At 44.8% G+C, this 18098-nt stretch overlaps 1 protein-coding gene across 7 annotated transcripts in view; it reads right to left on the bottom strand.

The window, feature by feature from the left end:
• The window catches only part of GPR160 (G protein-coupled receptor 160), a 51433-nt gene extending 34046 nt beyond the window's left edge, over window positions 1-17387 (bottom strand). For 2 of the 7 annotated variants that reach the window (XR_008624933.2, XM_055110676.2), the window contains exons 1-2: window positions 15779-17326; window positions 14950-15078 (exon numbers count right to left, since the gene is read on the bottom strand). Coding sequence is in view for 2 of the 7 variants with exons in the window: in XM_055110676.2 (XP_054966651.1) it covers window positions 14950-15078; window positions 15779-16224 (575 nt within the window). In the remaining 5 variants the exon portion in view is untranslated. Of the gene's footprint in view, window positions 1-7113; window positions 7194-14949; window positions 15079-15183; window positions 15472-15523; window positions 15733-15778 lie in introns of those variants that run through there. The other 5 variants (XM_034957712.3, XR_008624932.2, XM_034957713.3 and 2 more) reach the window with 5 other exon arrangements.
• Between the last annotated feature and the right edge of the window lie 711 nt (window positions 17388-18098).

The raw sequence follows: 18098 nt of genomic DNA, 5'->3' as shown, positions 1-18098 counted from the left end.
ATTCTACACATATATTCACCTCGTCACCGTTTTGGTGGGAACAGATAAGTAATACAAGTATAAGGTTCAGAATTAAAGAGAAAGGAGTTGCATACCTTGTACTAGTCATTCAGGTACTGAGTTTTAAGAACAACATCAATAAATAGAAAATATATCTTTAAAAAAATCAACAATATGGGAATGGGATTAATAAGAGCAACAAAGGATTATAAGAACAGTTGTTCAGATACTTATGGGCTGACCGCTTAGCAAACATGCTCACAGAAGAGGTTTAAAAAGAGTTTTTAAGGCCGGGCACAGTGGCTCACGCCTGTAATCCCAGCACTTTGGGAGGCTGAGATGGGCGGATCACGAAGTGAGGAGATCGAGACCATCCTGGCTAACACGGTGAAACCCCGCCTCTACTAAAAATACAAAAAATTAGACAGGCGTTGTGGCGGACACCTGCAGTCCCAGCTACTCAGGAGGCTGAGGCAGGAGAATGGCGTGAACCCGGGAGGCAGAGCTTACAGTGAGCCGGGATCGCGCCACTGCACTCCAGCCTGGGGGACAGAGCGAGACTCCGTCTCAAAAAAAAAAAAGTTTTTAAAAGAACATCTGAACTAGAGATTGCCTCCTGGTTCTCAATGATTATCATGTCCTTTAGTCTTGCTTTCTTCATCAAAATAAACGGCCTAAGCATACAATGATCTGGAAAGTAGCAATCAGAAATCTGTGCTCAATAGTCCCTGAGACCCCACTCTCCATCCCTGGCTTCTGAATGCGGCTCCTTGTATGACTCAACCACCAGAGAGGTTATGACATTCTTCATGCTTAGTTGTTCATGGTTTCTGAAACCACGGTTATTCATCATTGCTGAGAAACTGAACCAGAACAACCACCTAAGGGAGATCCTTTTTTCACCATCACATTGTCAGGGGTAGCCCGCCCAATCAGCCGGGGTCCAGTTCTCCTATAAGTCTTTGGTAACAGTATCCCAGACATACGCCAGCTTGCCCCACTAACATTCTACCTGTTTTGTTTCCATTCTCTCAGGATTCAGAAATATAACATACACATCTCCTAAGAACGACTTTATATCCATACAGTAGAATATTATTCAGTCTTAAAAGGAAATGAAATCCTGGCCGGGCACGGTGGCTTATGCCTATAATCCCAATACTTTGGGAGGCCAAGGCGGACGGGTCACCTGTGGTCAGGAGTTCGAGACCAGCCTGGCCAACATGGTGAAACCCTGTCTCTACTAAAAATACAAAAAGTAGCTGGGCATGGTAGCAGATGCCGGTAATCCCAGCTACTAGGGAGGCTGAGGCAGGAGAATCACTTGAATTTGGGAGGCAGAGGTTGCAGTGAGCCAAGATCGGGCCACTGCATTCCACCCCGGGTGACAGAGCAAGACTTCGTCTCAAAAAAAAAAAGAAAAGAAATTCTGATACATGCTGAAGGTGGAAGAACCCGTAAGACATTACACTAAGTGAATAAGCAGACAGAAGATGACAAATATCATATGATCCCATATATATGAGGTACCTAGAATAATCAAATTCATAGACAAAAAGTAAACAGTAGCCAGGAGCTAGGAGAAGGGAAGAATGAGGAGTTACTGTTTAATGGGTGCAGGTTTTCAGCACAGGATGAAAAAGTTCTGAAGATGCGTAGATAGCAGTATCAGTTGCTCAACAATGTGAATGTACTTAGTGCCATTGACCTGTACACTTAAAAATGGTTAAGATGGTAAATTTTAGGTATATTTTACTATAATGATTTGACCTGAGCAGCTCAGTCCTTCTATTCTGCCAGAAGGTGGTGATGTTTTCTTAGCCCCTGCTGTCTGCTTCAATGTCAGGCAAAAGCAATTTTGAAGAGACAGTTTTCTGGATACCTCTGGGACCTCAGGGCCTTTGAACTTGTGCTTCAGAAGACCATTCTGCCTGGGATGGTCTTCTTTCTTATACTCATGTAGCTTGCTCCCTCAACTGCCTGAAGTCTTTACTTAAATGATACTTTTTTTTTTTTAAGCATGAGACTAATGATGAGAGTTTAAGATAAGTTTGTTGGGCAGGCAGGGCTCTCAAGCCAAATAACTCTACACACACATACACACACACACACACAAACGCTGCTTTTTAGTTTATAAAATATTTTATGGAAATTGTCTGATTCAAATTGTCTAAATCATGTTCCTGAACTAATATTCCATGCACAATGCCAAGATATTCAAGTGTTAAAGCTGAGTAATTAAAAAAAAAAAAAAACCAAAATGGGTAACTGTGGTCTTTTCCCTAATTTGAGGTGAAGAGAAAGTGCCAACAGATGAAAAATAAATATATTCACATTACCGAATACAGAAAACAAGCATATGACCATCTTGAGAGATGCAGAAAAATCTTTGGACAAAATTCAACAACCATTCATGATAAAAACCTCTCAGCAAAGTAGGAAACTGATGGTTTCCTCAACCTGATAAGGAACATCTATGAAAAATCTATAGCTATCATTATACTTAAGTGTGAAAGACTGACCACTTTACCCCTAAAATTGGAAACAAGGTAAGGATATCTGTCCTTACTACATCTACTCAACATTTTAGGATATCCTAGCCCATTCAGTAAGGCGAGAAAATAAAAGAAAGGCATACAGACTAGAAAGGATAAGATAAAACTATTTGTAGATGGCATTTATGTATATTGATAATCCTAAGGTACTTACAAAAAATCTACTGGAATTAATAAATGAATTTAGTTAAGATCACAGGTCAATTTTTAAAACCACATTGCTATATATAGCAACAAAATTCAGAAATGAAGGAAAATATATCATTTCCAATAGACTCAAAAACATAAAATAAGAATAAATTTGTATAAATATTTATAAAATGTCAATGCTAAAAGCTACAAAACACTGCCAAAAAAACCTAAAGACCTTAATAGAGATATGCCATGTTCATGGATAAGAAGATTAATATTATTAACATGTCAATCCTCCCCAGATTAGTTGATTCAATGTAGTTCTGATCAAAATCCAACCAGGCCTTTTTCTTTTTTAAAGATATTCACAAGCTGATGCTAAAATGTATATGAAAATACAAAGGGTTAGAATAGCCAATAACAAAGTTGGACGACTTACACTACCTGATTTCAAGACTTATATAGAACTCAAGACAATGAGCTTAAGAGTTCAAACCAGTCCACTTGATTTATAAGAAAGTACCAATGCAATTCAATGGAGGGAAGGAAAGTCTTTTCAACACACTGTGCTGGACTAACTGGATAACCGTATGAAAAAAAAAGGACCTTAACTCCACACCATTAACAGAAATTAACTCAGGAGAGATCACAAGCGTAGCTATAAAAGGTAAGACTCTACAAGGAAAACAAAGGAGAATATGTTTGCAACCTTGGAGTAAAGAATTCTCAAGCAAAACACAAAAAGCACCAAATAGAAAAAAAATTGATAAAGTGAACTCATTAAAATTAGATTCTTCTGTTCATCATAAGAAAATGAAAAGGCAATTACAGACTGGGAGAAAATGCTTACAACACATCTATCTAACAAAAGACTTGTGCCCAGACTACCAGACCACATATATAAAGAGTGCCTACAAATGAATAGCAAAAAGTCAAACTACTCAAACAAAAATGGGCAAAATACTTAAAAAGACACTCCAAAAAGAATATGTACAAATGGCCAATAGCAAACAAAAAGGTACTCAACATCATTAGTTATCAGGATAAAGCTAATTAAAATGACAATGACATACAATTTCACATCCATCAGAATGACTAAAATCAGAAAGACCAAGAATACCAAATATTGGAAAAGATGTAGAGTAACGAGAACTCCCATATGCTGCTGTTTGAGGTATAAAATGGTGTATCCCCTTGGAAAATAGTGTGGCATTTCAACATACGCTTATCCTATGATCCAGTACTTCTACTACTAGATATTTACCTAGGAGTAATTAAAACAGGTCGGCCAAGTACAGAGGCTCACGCCTATAATCCCAACACTTTGGAAGGCCAAGGTGGGCGGATCACTTGAGGTCAGGAGTTCGAGATCAACCTGGTTGACATGGTGAAACCACGTCTCTCCTAAAAATACAAAAATTAGCTGGGCATGGTGGCGTGCACCTGTAATCCCAGCTACTTAGGAGGCTGAGGCAGGGGAATCACTGGAGCCTGGGAGGTGGAGGTTGCAGTGAACCGAGAATGCGCCACTGCACTCCAGCCTGGGTGACAGAGTGAGACTCCATCTCAAAAACATAACAAAACATGTCCACAAGACTTGTATAAGGTTCAGCAAGTACTTACTAGATATGAGATTAAAAACACAAACCATAAAAGAAATCAACAACTTAGGCTTCATCAAAATTTAAAACTTTTTTTTTCTTTAAAAGGCACCATTAGGGAAAAAGTCATGGGTCTTCGGAAAATATTTTCAAACTATGTATTTGTTTTTTATTTTTTTATTTTTTGAGACAGAGTTTCGTTCTCTCTCCCAAGCTGGAGTGCAGTGGTGCGATCCTGGCTCACTGCAACCTCCGCCTCCCAGGTTCAAGTAATTCTTGTGCCTCAGCCTCCTGAGTAGCTGGGATTACAGGTGCATGCCACCGCGCCCAGCTAATTTTTGTATTTTTAGTAGAGGCGGGGTTTCATCATGTTGGCCAGGCTGATCTTGAACTCCTGATCTCAGGTGATCTGCTGGCCTTGGCCTCCCAAAGTGCTGAGATTACAGGTGTGAGCCACTGCACCCAGCCCCAAACCATATATTTGATAAAGAATTTGCATCCAGATATATATCTTAAAATTCTTGAACCTCAATAAGAGGATGGTGAGAAATAATCCAGTTTTAAAATGGGGCAAAAGATGTAACTAGACGTGTCATCAAAGATGATATAGATCTATACTGATATCAATATAGATCAAATATCCAATAAAAAAGAAGACATATAAGTAACTAATAAGCACATGAAAAGGAACTCAACAGCATTAGTCATTAGGGAAATGCAAATTAAAACTGCAAATGAGACACCATTATATACCCTTTGGAATATCTATAGTAAGAACGACTAACAATTTCAAATGTTGGCAAGAATGTAGAGAATCCTCATACACTGTTAGTGGGACTCTAACATTGCACAGCCGCTTTTGGAAAATAGTTTGGCAGTTTCTTAAAAAGATAAACATAAACTTACCACATGACTCCGCAATTATACCCCTACAAATCTACTCAAGAGAAATACAAATAAGGTCCATACTAACACTTGTAGATAGCAACATTACCTCGTTTATAGCAACATTATTCATAATAGCCAAGCCCTGGGAACAATTCAAATGTTCATCAACTGGTGAGTGGATAAATAAAATGCGGTACATTTATAAAACTGTATGCTACTCAGCAATACAAAGGAACAAGCTACTGATACATGCTGCAACATGGATGAACCTCAAAAATGTTGTGCTAAGTGAGAGATGCCTGACACATAAAACTACATATCCCAAGATTCCTCTTATTTGAAATTTCCCAGACAAGGCAAGAGACAGAAAGAAATTCAATGGCTATCTGGGGCTACAGGTGGGAACTGATTGTATACTGGCAGAGAGAAATTTGGGAGTGACAAAAAGTCTAAAACTGGATTATGGTGATGGCTGCACAAACCTATAAATTACTAAAAACCATAGAATTGTACATAATGAGTGGGTTTTATGGCATATAAATTATACCTCAACAAAGTTGTTTTTTAAAAAAGACTTGTACAAGAATATTCATAGCAGCTTTTTTTTTAACAATTTTTTTTTTTTGAGACAGGGTCTTGCTGTGTCACCCAGGCTGGAGTGCGTTCTCACTTAGAATAATGGCCTTCATGGGCATGGTGGCTCACACCTGTAATCCCAGCACTTTGGGAGGCCAAGGCGGGTGGATCATCTGAGGTCAGGAGTTCGAGACCAGCCTGGCCAACGTGGTGAAACCCTGTCTCTACAAAAATTACCTGGACATGATGGCTGATGCCTGCAATCCCAGCTACTCGGGAGGCTGAGGTGGGAGAATCGCTTGAACCTGGGAGGTGGAGGTTGCAGTGAGCCGACATTGGGCCACTGCATTCCAGCTTGGGTGACTGAGCAAGACTTCATCTCAAAAAAAAAAAAAAAAAAGAATAATGTCCTTCAGTTCCATCCAAGTTGCTGCAAAAGACATTATTTTGTTCTTTTTATAGCTGAGCAGTATTCCATGGTGTGTTGTGTATGTGTATATGTGATGTGTATATATGTATGTGTATATGTGATGTGTATATACATATATCACATATTCTTTATCCACTCATTGGTTGATGGACACTTAGGTTGATTCCATATCTTTGCAATTGTGAATTGTGCTATGATAAACATATGCATGCAGGTGTCTTTTTGATATCGTCATAATGATAAATTTTAATCAAAGTATAGCAACTATGTTAAAATTCTAACATAAAATGAATTGTTTATAAAATGTTAAAATTTTTTAAATTTATAAAAAAACAAAGTAAAACAAAATAAAAAGGAAATATACCCAAATGTCAATGCCTTCAGATCCTTGGATTGTGGGTCATAAAAGACTTTTCCCTTTAAACCTTTCAGAATACAGTAAAGTTGAAGGCAGGCAGGATCAGGAGGCAAGGGCAGCAATGGAAAGTAGCAGAGGCCATAGGAAGAAGAGAAAACCTTGCGGTGAGCAGGAGAGTGCAGGCTTGGGGCCCATCCGCTGGGGATGCGGTGAGGGTGTGGCGGGTACAGACTACACACTGGAACACCTGGCTGGAGTGCAGGAGAAGGACGAAGGGTTAGGTGAAGGTAGGATGGACTCTGAAGCTTTGGGTCTGCACCTGGGGCAGGAGGGAGAATCCAAAGCCTACTGCCTCTCTTCCTCCCACCACCCCCTGCTGAAGGGGACCAGGCAAGGGCTGTCGACAGGGGAGACCTCTGCCCTGCTGCTTGGAGGGGAATCACTGGCCCTCCATTCAGCTTCCCTGGACACCATGGATGCTTTCAGCTTCCCAGGAACACCTTAGCTATCAATCTCTAAAGTGCTTCCTCCTCAGAATTACTTAAGGGCATAAAGAATAAGAACTCATGTTACCTCTCTGATAAAGTAAAATGAAGGCCATTCCATGTTCTCATTTCTGGCCTGAACCTGGGTTCACTTCTGTACCTCCTCTCCTGAAACAGGCAGCCAAAGGCAATCGAAACAAATGTAAACAAACAGAAACCTGCATTGCTAGTTTAAAGATCAAACCAGATAGCCCTTTTAGGAACTATAAAATATTAAATAAACATTAGTTAACAGCATCTATATTACTTTTCCAAGTTAAAAAGTAAGCCTCTTAATGTATCTGTTCTATGATTTTACTACTAAGGGGCAAGTCAGGCATTGTACTTTGCTGTGTCTGTGTCAGGATTTCATAAAATGTTGTTAGCCCCTCACAACATTCCTATTAGATATGCTTATCCCCAGGTGACAGAAGAGGCACTGGCTGCCCAGAAGACCTGGCCTTAAACCCCTGCCAGGCGGTGGCATAGCTGAGGCTGGGACTCCTGTGTCCCAGCTAACACTAGCCCGCTCTCTCATAAGGGGTTGGAGTTTGTATCCACATGAATGCTAGGGGATTCCAACTCCTTTCCACAGTCAGTGGAGATTTTAATCCCCGAACAACAAAGCCAAAGCCCTGGCTCAAAGTCACAAGTTGTGGCCCAGTTCTCATCAATTCCAAAGCTGCTGCTGCACCAAACACCCTGTTAGCATTTGTCATGGAGAACATTTCCCTAAGGCCATGTGGCAACCCAGATGGGCAGCCCATGGCTCACTCCACGAACAGAGGTCAGAGCTCAGATGCATTTCTTCCCTGTGGTCTTTCTTCTAACATTATGTGGGGGAAATTCTCCCCAGTAAAAGTGAAAGTAAAGGAAGCAGGGCTCTAACAACAACAATAATAATAGCTAACTCACAATCCATCCTACTCCATGCCAGGCACTGTTACAAGCACTTGACATGCCACTGAATCCTCACTGCCCTATGATGTAGGTATTATTATTACTTCTAGCTTACACAGGGGAAACTGAGGTACAAAGAGGTTTTAAAAAATGAGTCAAGGTCACACAGGTGGTGGAAGAACCAGAAATGAAACCCAGGGATCTGGCTGAGTCCATACTCAAGACTGCTCGGCCTCTCCCTGTTTGCTCTGGCTAATAACCAATTAACCCACTCTTCCTTGACAAGGGGGTTAATCATCACCTGAGGGAGCACACAGCCACAAACCTGAATCGCAGAGTTCTCCAGAAAGGATCCCATCAAGCAGCTGGTCTGGCATTCACAAAACATGTCAGCCTCTGAACTCACTTCTTTTTTTTTTCTTTCTTTTTTTATTTTTTATTTTTTTTGAGACAGAATCTCGCTCTGTCGCCCAGGCTAGAGTGCAGTGGCGTGATCTCGGCTCACTGCAACCTCCATCTCCTGGTTCAAGCGAGTCTCCTCCCGAGTAGCTGGGACTACAGGCGAGTGCCACCACCCCTGGCTAATTGTTTTTTTTTTTTTTTTTTTTTTTTGTATTTTTAGTAGAGACAGGGTTTCACCGTGTTAGCCAGGATGGTCTCGATTTCCTGACCTCACGATCCACCCACCTCGGCCTCCCAAAGTGCTGGGATTACAGGTGTGAGCCACCATGCCCGGCCTGAACTCACTTCTTTTGGCCAAAACAAGCTGTTCCACTTGGAGCCCTTGTTTATTCCATGTCCGTTTACACACACACCTAGACTGACAACTCGAGTGACAAAGGCCCACAACAGCACCTGACATTTCCTGAAAGCCACCCAACAAGGTTCACTTTTGTGCCATTTCCTCTTTTCATTCTCCTCCACGGCACACGTACACGGGAAGAAAATGCAGAACTCAGGGGAAGGAAACAAAGATCTAAAGAGAAACTTCAACTGTCATGAAACTCCAGCTATTCACAGAAGCGAGAATGTTTGCCCCGTGACCCTTAACTGAAAGTTTCAAGGCAAGGAAATTAAGCCACCCTTGGACTTGCATCACAGAAACCCCTTAAGGCTGGACTATGCGGGTGCCTCAGCTCCTCATCCCTGCAGAGCTTTCTTGGGGGGCTGTGCCTAAGCAGTGTATAGAAGTGGACTTGTCATCAGCAGGAGAGTGGTGGGCAGAGAAGGACGGGGGAGAGGGGCCCTTTGCAAGTCCTAGGAACCCCTCAGAGTGGCTGGAGTCCAGCTCAGAGCAGCTACAGTGAGCTGATGCACAACCTCAGGATCCACATGGGTCCCCTGCTTAAAGGGGAAGGGTTAAAGGCCTTTTTGGTGCCCCATCCCTGCAGGACACCCTGGGGAACCGCCAAGGTGCACAAGACCCACCTGCCTACTCACAAAGACCCAATGGTGTGGGAGTTTGGAGCCATTCCTTTTCCCTACTGAGGCCTGCCCACACCTACTCCATTCTTGTCAAACTGCAGGGGGTAGCGAACAAGTTCCTTGTAAGTGAGAAAATAGGCAGCATGGGAGAAAAATGACAACGCGGCTTGTATTTGTCTGACAGAGAAGCACTGAGACTAAACACAAGACTCTCATTTCCTCAAAGGAATATGCTCTTTCCCATTTTTCTTTTCTTTTTTTTTTTTTTTTTTTGAGATGGAGTTTCGCTCTTCTTCCCCAGGCTGGAGTGCAATGGCGTGATCTCGGCTCACTGCAACCTCCGCCCCCTGAGTTCAAGTGATTCTCCAGCCTCAGTCTCCCAAGTAGCTGGGATTACAGGCATACACCACCACGCCAGGCTAATTTTGTATTTTTAGTAGAGACGAGGTTTCTCCATGTTGGTCAGGCTGGTTTCGAACTCCCAACCTCAGGTGATCCCCGCACCTTGGCCTCCCAAAGTGTCTTTCCCATTTTTCTTGCAACAAGAGCCTCTCAACCTATATTTTGTTATTCCATTTGGGGTAGAGACACATACATAGAAAGATCTCTTACCGTTAAAAAAAAAAAAAAAAGTACAATCTCAGGGCTGGGGACTATTTTAGGGATTGCTGGGGGCTGAGGGGACTGGAATGTACTACCCTTCCCTAAAGAGGCAGCTGCTCTAGTATTGCCGTTGGGAATCGTTAGGGCAGAATATTTGACATTTCCCAATTTTCAACGCTGACTCAGTGTTTTTTTTTAAGCTCTATGCTGGCCCGACAGAACATCTGTTGGTCAGATGTGACCCATGCCCCCCGCCTGTCACCAGGACAGTAGGGTGTGATAAGAAGATAGTTTGCCTAGACTACCCAATTCTTGGGCGTGTTGCTCTGCTTCCTGCTAAAGGTAGTGTGAAACTGCCAGAAATAACGCAGACTGTCAAATCTGACAGAGCTGAGTTTGAATCTAGCTGCAAGACCTCAGGCAAAAACTATTAACCTCTAGCTACAACTTCCATTTGCAAAATGGACTGATAATACCCAACCTAGAGACATTTGTCAGAATTAAAAACGTGTGTGGGCCAGGCATGGTGGATCACACCTTAATCCCAGCATTTTGGGAGGCCGAGGCGGGTGGATCACCTGAGGTCGAGAGTTCCGAGACCAGCCTGGCCAACATGGTGAAACCTTGTCTCTACTAAATATACAAAAATTAGCCAGGCATGGTGTCTGGCACCTGTAATCCCAGCTACGTGGAAGGCTGAGGCAGGAGAACTGCTTGAACCCAGGAGGCAGAGGTTGCAGTGAGCTGAGATCACACCATTGCACTCCAGCCTGGGCAACAAAGCAAAAACTCTGTCTCAAAACAAAACAAAACAAAAAACAAAAATGTGTGTGAATGTCTGTAATCCCAGCACTTTGGGAGGCTGAGGCGGGCAGATCACGAGGTCAGGAGATTGAGACCATCCTGGCTAACATGGCGAAACCCCGTCTCTACTAAAAATATAAAAAATTAGCTGGGCGTGGTGGCGGGCACCTGTAGTCCCAGCTACTGGGGAGGCTGAGGCAGGAGAATGGCATGAACCCGGGAGGCAGAGCTTGCAGTGAGCTGAGATCGCAGCATTGCACTCCAGCCTGGGTGGCAGAGCGAGACTCCATCTCAAAAAAAAAAAAAAAGTGTGTGAAGACTACCAGAAGACTACCATGAATTCTTTTTTTTTTTTTTTTTTTTTTAAGAGAGAGAGTCTTGCCTTATCGTCCAGGCTGGTGTGCAATGGTGCAAACATAGCTTACTGCAGCCTAGAACTGCTGGGCTCAAGCCACCCTCCCCACCTCAGCCACCACCACACTGGCCAATATTATTATTATTATTATTATTTATTTATTTTGTAGAGATGGGGGCCTCGCTATGTTGCCCAGGCTGGTCTTGAACTCTTGGCCTCAAGCAAACCTTCCTCCCCTCAGCCTCCCAAAGAGCTGGGATTACAGATGCGAGCCACCACACCCAGCCCATGAACTCTTTTCTTTGGCCAATGAACTCTTGATAAATGTTAAATTTCCTTCCCTGTCTCCCTAAAGATGTGATTTAAAGCAATCTTCTTTAGATTTCTTTCTTTCTTTCTTTTTTTTTTTTTGAGGCAGTATCTTGCTCTGTCACCCAGGCTGGAGTACAGTGGTATGATCACGGCTCACTGCAGCCTCAACCTCCCAGGCTCAAGCAATCCTCCCACCTTAACCTCCTGAGTAGCTGGGACTACAGGCGTGCACCACCATACCTGGCTAATTTTTATTTATTTATCTTTATTTTTTGTGGAGTCAAGGTCTCACTATGTTGCGCAGGCTGATTTCCTTATATTTCAATGTTCCCATCTGTTAAAAACCAAAATTACCCTCTATCACCACTGCTTCGCCTCACAGGATGGGATGAGGTGATGTAGATGAAAGCGAAGTGTTTATGAATCTAGGAGAATACTGTTGACTAGATTGCCAACACCCTTTCCTATCATTTCTAGCCCAACAAGGGAGCAATTTGCTTTTCTAATGCGTTCATACCCTTAATAATGTGAATCAGGGCGAAATGGTGTCACATTTGTGGTAAGTCCTTAAAATGGCTATTAGCAATCAACTCTCCAGAGTCAAAATCTACCACTCTCCTACAGAGGAGAGTAAACATTAGTTTGGTCACTAAAGGGCCTGGCAAGTTTCTTTTCTCTTTCCATGCTCTTTTAGGGAACTAGAGAGGAAACTGAGGTATAAAATAAAGTTACGTGACGGTTGCATACTTCTTTCATTCATACCAAGAAAACAGAGCCACAAACCAAACAATTTCACTTCATTTAAGAACCATCATGAATTCACTGTGGTATTTCCCCCCACTGTAAGGAGATTTTTGTTGGTTGTCTCATTATTTTCCCATCACAGCAGTGAAATTAGGACATGCTTCAGCATTCCTCAACCCAATCTTAAAACATCTTTACGGCCGGACGCGGTGGCTCACGCCTGTAATCCCAGCACTTTGGGAGGCTGAGGCAGGCAGATCACGAGGTCAAGAGATGGAGACCACGGTGAAACCCCGTCTCTACTAAAAATTAGCCCGGCGCGGTGGCCGGCACCTGTAGTCCCAGCTACTCGGGAGGCTGAGGCAGGAGAATGGCGTGAACCTGGGAGGTGGAGCTTGCAGTGAGCTGAGATCACGCCACTGCACTCCAGCCTGGGTGACAGAGCGAGACTCCGTCTCAAAAAAAAAAAAAAAAAAAAAAAAAAATCTTTACATCCTTTAGACTAGTGAATCTACACGAGCAAGGTCTACGCCGGGGAGATTCACTGAACACTTCAACTTTTAACTGTCCCAGATCTCATATCTTTGACTTGTTTTATCTTTAAATCAAAAGGCATTACATTCAGTTATACTGAAGCTACTAAAAAATGGGGATTTACCTTTCGGAAATATACCTCCCCTTCCTCCCTCTACTAACTTCAACAGCTCCCTCTCAGAATCACTATTCCAAAGTACTGACCAAGCATGACAGAATGAGTAGGAATTACAGGCTAAATCTGGAGAAAAGAAATCTGGAGCAAGCCTGATGAAGATATAGCTATTACTCCTTCCTTACCCTCTTTCAAGCATGGTTCTTAAAAAAAATGTGTTAACACCATGCAGAACTTTTAGGAGTCAGTGCTTTGCTAAATGTTTACATGTCATGATCGCTGAAGCAAACAAGATAAAGATGAAATAGGCAACACAATGCACAGCTAAGCTCTCTCTCAAGCAATAAGCAGCCCTCTACTCATCTTGTGCTTTGTTTTCATCATGTACACTTTTTACTGATGCATGCAATGCTTTCAGAAGTGTACATAAATCCTAAGTGCATACCGACACGTGTGTTCACTACTGCAAACTCTGTTTTTTGATGAACACAACTTGGAAGGGATTTGGGCAATTAGGAAAAACTGCTAACACGTTTTATACAATCCGCCCGACCGGAGGCAATCAACCCCCAGGCTTGCTAATGCCCTTTGTGTAAAAAAAGCTGACCTAGCCTCCACCTGCATCAACTTGATCCGCTCAGCTTTGTCACACTCAGCAAACACCCTCTGCCTTCTGAGCAAAATAAATCGGCACCTCCAGTAGGGAGAAAAAAACTTTTTATGACCGAGTCTGGAGAAGCAGCCTTGACACCCAATTTACAAAGAACGAGCGTCTGTGGAAGACCTTGCATCTAGACTCAGTTGCAGTGCCAAACCTACCTTATGCAAAAAAGCTCCACAAGTGGTGGTGTTCTGTTTAAAGGAAAATGCCAAACACACACAAATACTGAAACAATAGCATAAGGACTTCCATAACCATCATCCAGCTTCAACTATTTTTATTTTTGTTTTACTTTAAGTTCTGGGATACAGGTGCTGAATGTGCAGGTTTGTTAATAGGTATACATGTGCCATGGTGGTTTGCTGCACCTATCAACCCGTCATCTAGGTTTTAAGCCCTGCATGCATTAGGTATGTGTCCTAGTGCTTTCCCTCCCCTTTCCCCCCACCCTCCGACAGGCCCCCGTGCCTGAAGTTCCCCTGCCTGTGTCCCTGTGTTCTTTCCAGCTTCAACTATTAACAATCCATGAACAATCTCCTCTCATCTTGTTCCCCTCCCTTCTCTGCTAGCATCTAAAACTGAATAATTCTGAAGCAAATCCCAAAGCTGGATTTCAACTTCAGTCTGTGTCTCTACAGGGATTTTAAAAACCTTAATCAGGATACCGTTACCAAAAGTAACTAAACAGAACTATTATGATTTCCTTGATACCATCAAATAATCAGTAGAAATGTCCTTCATCGTCTCCTTATTTATTTATTTATTTTGAGACGGAGTCTCGCTCTGCCTCCCAGGCTGGAGTGCAGTGGCGCCATCTCGGCTTACTGCAACCTCCGCCTCCCGGGTTCAAGCGATTCTCCTGCCTCAGCCTTCCCGAGTAGCTGGGATTACAGGCGCGTGCCACCACACCCAGCTAATTTTTGTATTTTTAGTAGAGAAGGGTTTCACCATGTTGGCCAGGCTGGTCTCGAACTCCTGACCTCAGGTGATCCACCCACCTCGGCCTCCCAAAGTGCTGGGATTACAGGTGTGAGCCACCGCACTCGGGCATCATCTCCATTTTAAAAAACATTCATCAAATCACGATCCAACCAACGTCTACACCTTGTATTGCCACCGAATTTCTCTTAAATCGTTTTGAAACTGCACACAGGTCCTCCTCCCTGCAATTCGCATAGCAACCAAGCTGATCCTCACTGACAATTTCCAAATAACTATAATAACTCTATTCTGGAGATATCACAAGTGCCGGTCTTAGAGCTTGTCAAATGTATACATATATGTTTATATTTATATATAAATGCACAAAAGCACACAAGAAACCATTTCACTCGAAGCAATAACAATCCTGAGAGCTAAACACTCGTTCATGTCTTTTGTGATGCTTCTCGGTGGGGGTTATCTCTGGGATTTAAGCGACACTTCCCCTTACCGGAGACATTTGCGCAAGTGTAGGACGAAGCGAGAGCGGTTCCTTCCAGCCGAACCTGCCTCCGGAGGCCCGGTCCGTGCGTTCGCCTCCGGACTGCAGGGGGCGGCCCTGCCACCACCTCGAGGCCACCTGCGCAGGTGAGAAAAGGAGTTTCAGTCTCTGGGTTCCTGGCGGTGGTCGCAGGTAATCTAGAGGGAATTTTGAGCCAGCCAGGATGGTCATCCAGGAACCTACCCGGACGCAACGGCCTCGGAAAACAAATAGCCGGGCAAGGCCCTGGGGCTTAATCCCAGTGGCGGGCGCGGGCGGGGGCGCCGTCCCCAACGCTCGAGGCCAGGGGAAGGGACGCAAAGTCGGCCCCAATGAATGCACGCACGCGCGCGCGCGCGTGTGTGTGTGAGACTATTCACCTCTGGGCGCCAGGAAAGAGCGAAGAGTTGCATACACCCATTTCTATAACCTTGCTGGGTTTGTCATGTTTAAAAAGCATCTCCCCCTGGAGAGAGCGTGGCGAGTCTCTGGGTGCGGGACACGCCCATTCCCCGGACCCCCTGCCCTCAAACCCACGACAGACCCCAGTTGCTAAGGCTCCGCGGTAATCCCCATCCCGAAGCAGGAAGGCTCGGGCGTCCGGGCTCCACTCCTGGATCTCTTAAGTAGCAGAGAACCCCCAGCCCCTGAGTTCCTGCAAAGGAAATTCCTTCCCCTCCCAGACGCGCTGAGCGCCCGGCCAGGGAGGCCGGGAGCGGCGCGGGGACCGTTCGCCGCCCCGAGGCTGGGACGCCGGTGGCGACAGCGCCGGGCACCCTCCACCTGTGCCCGCACTCACCCGAGGATCGATGGCTGTCGGCTCCGCAAGGTTGAGGCCCCGACACCTGCAGCGCCCGTGCCCAGGTGACCGCCCGAGGGAGGGGCGAGGGCCCAGCTCGCCCGCCTGGTCCCGCCCCGCCCCGCCCCGCCCCGCGCGCTCCCGGGAGGGGCAGGGGAGCACGGCCCCGGGACCCCGCGGCGACCCTGCTGTGGCTCAGCCGGCTCCAGACCAGGAAATGCGGGCGTCAGAGCCGGGCAACCTTTGAGCACGCACGTCCCGTCCGGGCCCAACGAAACAAGGGCCGGAGGGCGCCGCCTGCCGGCGGGACGGAAAGATATCACAGAGACCGTCACCCCCCGCCGGCTAGGAGAGGGCCGAGTTGAGGCTGGCAGAGGGACGCAGCCAGGGGTGCGCAGTGCGGGAGCCGCTGGGGGCTCAGTGAGACCCCCTTCCTCGTGCCACATCTTGAGGACCCAGCCCCTGTCCTAGGAGCTCCCCATCTCCCCAGCAGGTGGGCGAGCGGGGGCCACCGGGTCAGGGCCTCTCCTTCCCTTACCTCTGCAAATTTAAACTTGGCAGTTGTCTCCAGATAAGAGTTTACACAGGGTGGCCAGGCGGTGGCTCATGCCTGTAATCCTAGCACTTTGGGAGGTCAAGGTGGGCGGATCACTTGAGGTCAGGAGTTTGAGACCAGCCTGGCCAACATGGTCCACGTTGGTCCCCATGTCTACTAAAAATACAAAAATTAGCCGGGCTTGGTGGCACGCACCTGTAATCCCAGCTATTCGGGAAGCTGAGGCACGAGAATCGCTTGAACCCAGGAGGCGGAGGTTGCAGTGAGCTAAGACCGCACCATTGCACTCCAGCCTGGGCAGCAACAGCAAGACTCCGTATCAAAAAAAAAAAAAAAAAAAGAGTATACACAGGGTGACAGAACTTCTTGAAACTTGTATGCTTCTAAGCAACCGCCTGCAGTGTACTGTGAATTCAGATTTTTAAATAAAAATCTGCAAATATTAAATAGCCCATATATTGCATTGCCTTTTTTGGGTCAACAGTGCTAATTTGTTGTCATTCAACAAATATTTGTTGAGCACCTACGACTTGCCGGTCATTTAAACATTTAAAATATCGAACAATTAGGCCAGCGCAGTGGCTCAAGCCTGTAATCCCAGCACTTTGGGAGGCCGAGGCGGGTGGATCACTTGAGGTCACGAGTTCGAGACCAGCCTGGCCAACATGGTGAAACCCTGCCTCTACTAAAAATACAAAAATTAGTTGGGCGTGATGGCACATGCCTGTAGTCCCAGCTACTTGGGAGGCTGAGGCAGGAGAATGACTTGAACCCAGGAGGCAGAGGTTGCAGTGAACCAAGATCACGCCATTACACTCCAGCCTGGGCAACAGAGACAGACTTCATCTGAAACAAATAAAATAAAATAAAATATTGCACAATTTCTTCCTTCTCCTCTTCACGCAGAGCCTTGAACAAGGGGAGTGTCCTGAGCCTCTCAACCTCTCTGAGTGTCATAGCAGTTAGAGATTAGAGATGACCATGTCCATACACGTTTGTATCTCTCTACAATGTCAGTCTTTTTTTTTTTTATGCTATTTCAATCACAAAATCCAGGAGCTACATGGAGTTCCCAAGGAGGCAATTCTCCTTAGTCCTTCCCATTCACTCTGTAGTCAAAGCACATAGGTTCAAGCCACTCCATAAGTCAGTAAATATTGCAAACCATACATACTAGTATACTTAATCACTATATGAATGTTGTAGATTAAACATTCCACAACAAAGTAATATTTAACATCAAGAGGAAAAAGAGACAGGAGAAAGGGTTAATGAACCAGTCCAAAGGGAGGGAAGAAGACAAAGGGAGTCCTGGTCTGGGCCTGGTGGTCTTGCCAGGAAGAGTCTTTGATGTGGCAGAGCTTTCGGTGGCAAATTCTGAGGTCTTATCACGAGTGACTGCAAGACGGTGTTAGTGAAGACAGCCAAGCTGAAGGCTTCGCTCTTTTACAGTCAGAGGGTCCTCTGGTGAGAACTTATAGTGGATGAGTGTGCTTGTTTGTGTTCTTTTTTAAAATTTGTTCATCAAGCAAAACATCTTATCCTTGTTAGCAAAGTGTCCATGAAATATAAAATGGAGGGTTTTTCTAAGATGGAATTAGTTACGTCAAGGGTGGTTTATACACTGAGAGTCTGGACTAGCCTTGCAAGGAACTCAGTAATTGCCCAAGGGTGCAAGAAGAACCCTGATAGAATTAAGTGTGGGTTGCTAGGGAGACTGAGGAGCAGCTTCACCTGGCCTGGAGTGGCAGAGAGAACTTCCTG

The sequence above is a fragment of the Pan paniscus genome, chromosome 2, assembly GCF_029289425.2.
Source record: "Pan paniscus chromosome 2, NHGRI_mPanPan1-v2.0_pri, whole genome shotgun sequence".
NCBI classification, from domain to species: Eukaryota; Metazoa; Chordata; class Mammalia; order Primates; family Hominidae; genus Pan; species Pan paniscus.
Note: the sequence above shows the minus strand (reverse complement) of the source record. Positions and strands in the feature narration are given on the sequence as shown.